The sequence below is a fragment of the Acanthaster planci genome, linkage group LG11 (genome assembly GCF_054643075.1).
Source record: "Acanthaster planci isolate LZ-2023a linkage group LG11, COTS_SCS, whole genome shotgun sequence".
Lineage (NCBI taxonomy): Eukaryota > Metazoa > Echinodermata > Asteroidea > Valvatida > Acanthasteridae > Acanthaster > Acanthaster planci.
In genome coordinates this window covers 7,321,777-7,330,883 of record NC_141787.1, presented here as the reverse complement: position 1 = coordinate 7,330,883, position 9,107 = coordinate 7,321,777, and the positions used below count along the sequence as shown (strand labels likewise).

Genomic DNA, 9,107 nt, shown 5'->3' with positions numbered 1-9,107 from the left:
CAGGAGCAAATCTGTTCAATTCAGCGTCTGTGAAATGTGAGAAACAACAGGAAGCCTTCCGTTGTCCCACCTGCGTGACGAAGGCTTCGTACCGACAACGAGAAGAATATTAAAGATCAGTGTAGAAAGCACGTGCAGTCTAATAATGCACGTAAAGCAAAGGAACAAACGTGGATGTGCTTCTTGATTTCATCTGTAAGGAACTGTTTTTGAAATTTGGTAAAGAACTACCCTTCTGTAGTATGCATATTGTCTCCTGACATACGTCTCTGTTTTCAACAGTTGTTAGGAATTCACGGTATTTATTCAATGACCATATTGGCAGAACCAGGCGTTCCTTGGAAAATATCCCATAATAAAGATTAACCCGGAACGTCAAAACTACCCTTTAACAGTACTCAACAGAGAAACAAACATGAGAATATGACATATCCGCAGTGACCATTTTAATTATAAAGGCTATGTTACACGTATTTTTTAAATAGACCTTCAATGTTTCATGTTGTCATCATTTATAAGTCGCTATGGTAAATGACAATTTTCCTATTATTCGATTACACATGAACTTACAACAATGAATATTATAACATCTTTGGCCCTTGGGGATATACCTGAGGAAAATTGAATTGCCTTCTATTTATCAAATCATAAACCAATTTTCAAGGATTGTGTCGTGTGCTACGTTACTCAGGAAATGCTTATCAGTAGCATTTTAACTTATGCTTAGCAATCAAGTATAACCTTGAGCATCTACACCTTCTTCTTAATGATTCTTTTAGCTGCGCGTTTTACAGTATCGCGTTGACTGGGGTTTCTTTTCTCTGCTAAAAAGCATAACAAATACAAGCGGTAATATATTTATATTCCGCTGAGATGTCATAATACATTGTTCCTATAATTCGCGAAATAAATAATATATACATTGGGAAGGGCAAGAGAACCTCAAACGGAAATCACATTGAGCTAGGCCTACATTGACAATTATCAGCTAGTTGCAAAGTACATTGACCGATCTCTTCAAAGGCAATCTACTGTGGGCGTAATAGACTTACATGTGAATGTAATATTTTCCCCTTTATTACGGTTGCACAGTTCACACCTCTAACTTGGAGAAAATACGACTTCGCTGTGTTGGGCATTGCTGTCCAAGCCCTTACAACACTCGGGAAGATTACCGATCGGTTCCAATTAAAGTTTAAGTGAAGAAATTGAAACCGCGTATGATCCGACGGGGCAGTATAATTATGCGAACAAGGACAGATTGTACTGACGTTCTCTCTCCTCTTGTTGGAAGATTTCGCCGCGCAGCGCAACGTCGCACATTCCATCGATGGAAAGCTACTTAGATAAAAATCTTTGGGGATGGTGATATTGCGATATCCAATTTCCTCACAGCTTTTACAGTTTTCATCAAATGCGTCATTTCCTCGTTTATCCCGTGGACATGCTGACAAATCGATAACATTTACCAGCTCAAGTTGCCATTTATCATAATAGAAGCAGCACAGTATCCACCAGGTTGTGCTGTCTGGAGGCTATCAACTGCCGCCAGAGCTTCACTATTTAGAATGTCCTTCGTGATATTACTTTTGCATCGCCTTTCCATGACATCTGCTTCGAATATTACACGTTTGTATATTAAAATAGAAACCAACTCCAATACAGAGCATATTAGTGAATATCGTCTATGAATAGAATACAAGAAAGCAAAACTTCACTTTCAGCTGTTAAACATTATTTTACATAACTTTGAACCCAAAGTTGAAAGACTATGGGAATTTACTTCTTTGACATGCGAGTTACTCTTGTGAACGGATCGAAAAACCGGACTCCAATACCCATAAGGATTGCTTCTGTGACACTCTACATCAACATCAGCAAATTTATCGCGAAAAAACCAGTTAAATTCTATATGTTGGGCGTTTCTTCAACGTGTCAAGGTAACAGTGGCATGAATTGGTGTCAGCGATTGGGGAGACGAGGGATTGGGAATTGTTGGCGTCTGTGACATGTCATATGGCATATATGACATAATGTCCGGTGATGTGCTTGATACAGATGTACATCTGTGATGTATTACATTTCGGCCGAATCCTCTATCACAACGGCATACTGACGGCCTTGTTTACTGTCCTCCTTTTGGAGTGCTATTCATTTTTGTTCGTTAAGAAATCAACTAAATTCTTTACAATCCACCTTATTTTTTCTCACCACAAAAAAGCGCGCGGGTGATTCAACAGCCCATCCCTCCTTGGTCAAAATGTGTGTGTGTGTGGGGGGGGGGGGTAAAATATCCCCTGGGCCTTACGCCCGTGTGAGACAACGTAAACATTTTCAGTCACAACGCAACATGCACACTCATCTACTCACACAGCTCCGTGCATTCTTTGATCTCCTTCATTACATCTTAATCTCACCCACTGCCAGCCACCAATACCTCCACATCAAGCCGTACTATTTCTCTAACATTTTTAACAAATCAACATCAAATCAAAACAAAACCAGAGCATCGTTGTTTTCAAACTGCAAATCCAAACCAAAAACAGAAACCAAAACCAAGCAAGATGCTGGTAAACCATGGTGCCACTAAGCAATCACGGCACTACACACTCAACTTCCAAGCGTCCACTTTACATTCTTGTCAACATTCTCGGTTTTTTTTTTCTCGAACACGCCCATTTGTGAAAAAATGAGGGCTGACGCGAAAACGTTCAAAACTACCGAAGAGACAAATACAGGTGCGGTAGTTTAATCGTATCCATGGAAACACCTGACACATTGTCCATCCTGGCACAGGCGCCATTTCCTTATCAGATGAAGCCCGTGCTCGGATCAAAGGGTGCCGACCGGAAGAAAGAGCGCCTACGAAGGTAAATTCACAGAATTCCGCCCGGTCCAAAACTATAGAACATTTTTTTTTGTTTTACAGGAATAGATTTGTGTTTATTCCCAAGTTTAAAGATCCTTGCTTAATGTTGATGTTCGGCTGTACCTTTAGTTATCTTACTTTTTTTTAAACCCTCTCCTCTATCTCGTAAATGTAGCCACACATAAATGTTATTGTGACAAATAAGGAACCAGGCAATGTAGGCCCACAGGCGCTTACCTGGTATCCGCCATTCATCACCCCTTATTCATTTTTTAAATAACGGAACTGTGCTTCGCTACATTTTGATTGAATCGGTGGAAATAAACCAACCAACAAGTGTAAAAATTATATGTTTACATTCAGAGAGGACAAACCGCGCACGGGCTCGTTCGATTAACCGAGTTATATGGTCATTCTACTGTTTGTCGTGTTTCAATCCGAAACAATTTTAGTTAACACGCTGAAACTTATGCTGGATGGTGGCGCACTTACACGGACTGATAAGTTTAGAGTAGTGCAGTTTCCTCAAAAATGAAGGAACGATAAAAACAAATACATGTTACTGACCTTAATGCACTCGTCGAGTTATTGCTCCGTGTTTATTCTTTTGGCATGACTTATTGGTCTTTTTTCTAGGGCAAGGTCAAGCGGCCGCTGGACCTGGGGTTTTGGAAGATCAGCTGGTTCTATCTTAATTCAACTCAAAGTGACACGTTCAATAATACATGGTAAAAGTGGGTGATAATCGTCGTTGTCTCCATGCAGCAAAAAAAGTATGTTTATTTTGTGTGTTGGCCATACGGTGTAGGCCCTGAATGACGTATTTGCTCTTAACTATGGATGAGACCACGGGTATGGCTGAAAAGTCATACCACAGGACAGAATACATTGAACGGTTACGTAACAGCATCGTGCACATATCATACATTTGTACCAAGGAATGGACTACGTAGGGTTACGTAGCAAAATTCCTGTAGGCCTCCTTCATGTAAAACAAAGACGCTCTGTTCGTGCAAAATAATGGCGATGGAAACAACAGCATGACGTCTCAAGTGGAGGCTAAGTCGCCTAATACTCTCGGTATGCGCCATTCTTAGGTACAAATGTCGCTTACCTTGGGCATTACCCTTTACCGACGCGCATTAATTAACAAAAGACTCCTTCATACATAGATCTATGTGGGTGAGACCGTAGACGCCAGCAAGTGGTGATCCGACCTAGCCTTTAGCTTGCTGCTTAAGGAATCCCACGAGCCCTTGGGAGTAGAGTCTCCTAAACTCGTGAACACTGACGCAATAGGCTCACTGCTCCACTCGTTCGACGTATTCACCAACTCCCTCCATTTTAATATTTTACTCAGCGCACACCTTGCCGAAACCGGAACACACTCTTGGCATAAATTCACTTCGTCTGTAACAGATATGTGGCAGAAAACAACAAAACGAAACAAAACAGAAAAGGCAGAAAGAGGTATATGCAAACATCAGTTGGGACATCCTTTAATCGAAAAGAATATGCAAAATATTCCTCGATCGACCCATCCGTCCACTATTCCAAACCAAAACATACAAGAACACACCGGCAAACAATCCATTTGTGAACCCTTTTCTCTGTTTTCTCACGTTCCTTTTTCTCTAAAAAGACTAATCCTTTCTCTACGGCACATGATATTCATGTTTATAGGCACGAGAAAGTGTAGTAATGGAGTTATGGATGGCACCCCTGAAGTTAAGACAACATGTAATTCTCTCTCACACGAATTTGAATCGATAGGGTGTTCGAAATAGCGCTCTCTTCTTCATATTTGATCTTGGCACGACTTACAAAAGTCCTTGCTCTGAAGTTGGATTGATGTCTTAAGCCTAGGATAATCCAAATCAGTCGATCCAAGGACAAGAATGATATTCCAAAAACTTCATAAAATCAAAAACGTAGTGCTGAAATTATACCCTGTTCGGTCATCAGATTTATTAGTTGCATTACTGTTTTGTGGTCCGTTCATACTTAAAGAAAACGAAACCGGAACGCGACTGTGGCATCAGACCTGATTGTCGCCCTGCGAATTCGCAAACGTTTAGCACATTTTAACTCGAGTGTAGGCCTACTTCGCCGGAAATATTTCGTGGCGTCAAAACTGTTTCGCTTTTGCGTTCACCGAAAGTATGAACCGGTCTTCATGTGTTCAGATGATCTATACTAGAAACAGGAGCACATATGAGGGCTGACCAAATACGGTACTTGAGTCGCTGAGACCAAAATCTGTAAATGTGGTCAGCTGCTTTAAGATACTGGATATTTCAAAATTTGGGGTGAAAATACAGTGGAACTTGAAACTTGAATAGAGGCTGGTCCATACTGCAGACGAATGCAAAAGCGAGGCAAATCTGACATCACAAAACGTTTGCAGCGAAATCTCGCTGAAGTTGAAAAGTGCTCAGCTTTTGCGAATTCGCACTTCATCTGACATCACAAATTTGCGTTCGAACTCGCTTTCGCACGAAGTATGAACCAGCCTTAATGCAATCAAACATGACGTAGCTAAGAATATTGTGATAAGACGATTATTTCACAGATATAAACAAATTTCAATTTGAGTTAGACCCTGCTTCCGGCACTGTTGTCCGAGGTAAGGACAGACACCACTGTGCCATTGCCCTCTACAACAACGAGATGAGTTTGTATATGAGGGACTTGGAATGAGCGACGTTCCTCCTCGGGCGTTATGGCGGGTTGCGAGTTTCCTGTGCATGCGTCGGATATGAACACGTTAGGCCTACTGTTTTGCGGCACGTCCGGTCGCAGGCTAGCCTGAGGGCTTTGCACGAGACAGTGTTGGGACTGGGGCGGCACCAAACAGTTCGAGGACTGCTTCGACTGGCTGCACAGGGGCAGGCGCCGTGCCTCAGGGGAACGACATGGGCTCGACAGTCCGCAGGATTTGTTCTCGGGCCCTGTAGACCGCTGGTAGGTCCCCATGCGGAAGTTCGAGGTCGGCCGAGATGACCTAGTCTTCATGCTGCTGTGTCGCACTACGTGGTGGAACGCACGGGGAAACTTCATCTGCATCACGCACTTGCGGAAATTGTTGTTGAACACAATGTACACCAAAGTATTGAAAATGCTGTTGCTCATTGCCAACGCTTCCACAACGTAGAATAGCGTGTGGTAAAGCGCAAAATTCTCCAACAAAGAAAGGGGGATAATCACGTCGCGAGTGATAGCGAATCCATGGTACGGGGCCCAGCAAAGTGCAAACAGCGCCACCACGACGATGAGCATACGGATCGTCCTCCGTTTGGAACTCTCCGCCGCCTGTTCCTGCTCCTCCGTGTGGTGACCTCCCGGAATCTCCCGGAACCACAGCGTCTTAGCAATCAGGTAGTAGGCCACACACATTGCAACCAGCGGAACGAGGAACTCCGCAATGACCATCAGCAGTGTGTAGGCTTTAATTGCGTAGCCATTCTTCCAGTTCTCTGAGCACTGTTCAACGACTGTCCCATCGGCTACTTGGACAGTGTACACCTCATTATGGATGGCTACTGGAATGGTGACTGTAGTGGAGACTAACCAGATGATGGCCAGCAAGATACCTGTCGTTCCTCTGGTCATTCTTGGTTTCAGAGGATAAGTAATCACGATGTATCTAAATAAAAAGAAGGAAGAAAATCAGATTAATTATGTCTTCGGTAGACGTCATCCTTAACCCGCACAAAAACTGCCAGCTATAAGTGTAGCCTATGTCCATCATTTTTTGTGCACGTACAAATCGTCAGACTTCTTTTTGGAAAGTTTCAGTTCCAATGAAAATAATCAGTGCTTAACACTCTTTCTCGAATAAAATCCGTTGAATGTCATCAAACCGAACTTATACTGCTATCACCATGAATCGTCACCCCCCCCCATTGATACCCAATAAGTGACTAATCACAAAATCGGTGGCGCGGTGATTCCAAACACAAATTAAGCAACCAATCAGAGACATGGTAAGACGTACACTGATGAAACAGCCGATCAGAGAAAGGGTAACATGTTTGTTCGGTGCACTTTCAAAACTCACTGTGCACGGGATGACTCGGCCCGTGCAAGGGGGCGTGGCAAGTAGGCAAGTGAATGGACAGACTGATGCTTCTAATCAATTCCCGCACACGGCATTTAATACGTATATTCTTATCGAGTGGGGCGAGGTTTTGCCCCAATAATAGCCTCCGCTTGATTAAGTCTTGCCAAAGCGTACCAAATCCCGGTGGGGTATTTGTGAAAATATCGAAAAACCTTGAATGATCCTTATAGGTCGGAAAGGGCCTGAGGTTCAAACCTATCTTGGTGACGATTTCTTCCATTCTTACGGCCATCAATAAACATTCCCGGCCTTCCATTCCTAATCGAGGCTATTTTTATGACAATTCAGAACGAAATTATAGGCTCTAAGCCTGTCTTGAGACGTTTTAGTATGCATTTCTGACTCTAGTGGAGCCTTATATGTAACAGTGCGAACTAGGTTCCGCTGTTTAATCAATAAACTACTGTAATAAATTTATTTTCTCCCAAACCAATTCTTAGAAAATGTTGCTTTATGTCGGGTTTTTTATTTACTTAAAAATTATTCTTCGAATAATAATTCGGGAATGTGAGACCCTAGCATAACGTTTTCATTGCTAATTTATTCTTTTTGTTATTTTTGTATTAATATAATGCACTGTACTCTTTTGAAGTATGGACAATAATCGCAGTTAAACGGGCAAGGGGAGAAAGATGGGGTACATTCCATCGATCGTTTCGATCCTGGCAGAATCTTTCTTCTTGAGAAAGATTCTGCTTCGATCGAAACGTCAGGCCCTCCAAATTTTGATTGATTTGTATTTTAGGTCACTGTAGTCAGCAAGCAGTTTGCAGCAGTTTTGTATCTATACACCTGCTCTGGAATTTGGACAATTTAGTGAGTACAGTACTTGGGATGAGGTCCTGTGGCATAGTCACGCTGCCAGTTTTACTTTTTTAGTTGGAGGGAATCTTTTAATTGATCGGCTCTTTGGGCAGAAAGAATGAGTTTTTATAATACAGAAATGTGGATAATATGCCCAATGACTTAAACAGCAAACAACGCATGCGAATCTTGAAGCAGTCAAAAACACCCAAACAACTAAAAGAAGTAATGGGTAAAAAGCTCCATAACCTGTTCCCTTTCTGAAATGTGGCTACTAACGCTTTCTCACTTTCAGTTGCCCTGATACCGAAACAAAATAAATGATTTATTCAGTAATTTATGTTTAAAAACCCTTACGTTCTGAAGACTATTTGTTCAAGTGCTCCCTTCTCACATCTGCATCCGCTTTTGTAAGACGACACAAAAATGCCCAGGTTTCGGAAATACAACCGGCACAAAACTCAGAGCTCTTACCGCTTCATTAGTGCCACTTAGTGGGTTGCAAGGACCACTTACCTCGCTAAGTCCTGAACTCCGACTGCCATTAATTGTTTGCATAATGGACCCCCCGGACACGACATTTCTTCCTTAAGTAGTAAGGCGATGCAGTTCTGAAATAATGTAAGGTCTTCACTCTGAGCGAGAATACAACTAAGACAAAAAGCGCTATTTTCTTTGCCTCCTACAGTTGATCGGGTGCGATTCAAGTGGGCATTTATAAAATGCCACTCGTCTTTTTTTTTATTCGATGGTCCTTAAAAAGGTTCTTGGGTATTCGAGGAACAACTTTAGTCAAAAATGGAGGAACTCATGCTTTGCCAACAACGCGCATCAATTCAAAGTTTGTCCAGGTCGCAGTAGAGTTCCTACACTAACCCAAAATGAATAAATCCATTACGCCAACGTCATAATAAACATCGTTGTGAAGAATGTTTGCAACAAAATGCGGTCAGAGCGCTGCAATGCTACATTGGTGCATCTTGGGTTGGTTCTTTTAGTGGGAGGAGGAAATTGGGATTTTTAAAGAAGAGGTTACCTTTATTCATATCTAAAAGAACCTTCCCCTCAAAACTTAGGGTTATAGAACCATTTCTAAAGCATGAATGCTTTCAACTTCGTCCTAAAAATGTAGCATCTCCTTAGGGCCAACTTGCCACCCCATCCCCACAACATATACCAAGGCATGAATCACAGCTTTGAATTTATTTCCCCAGGCTGTCCTGTCGTTACTGGCGCTGACAGTCACCCCATTTAAAACGCAAACGCAGAGGTGTTTGTTGCATCCTTTTCTACGCTTCCTCAAAAGATTCT

The 9,107-nt window shown here is 42.2% G+C and overlaps 1 protein-coding gene across 1 annotated transcript in view; it reads right to left on the bottom strand.

The window, feature by feature from the left end:
* Positions 1–4,340: 4,340 nt before the first annotated feature.
* LOC110986894 (prokineticin receptor 2-like) overlaps positions 4,341–9,107 on the bottom strand; it is a 51,357-nt gene continuing 46,590 nt past the window's right edge. The window contains exon 3 of the mRNA XM_022249180.2: positions 4,341–6,515. Coding sequence (XP_022104872.2) covers positions 5,465–6,515 — 1,051 coding nt within the window. The 3' untranslated portion in view covers positions 4,341–5,464. The remainder of the gene's footprint in view (positions 6,516–9,107) is intronic.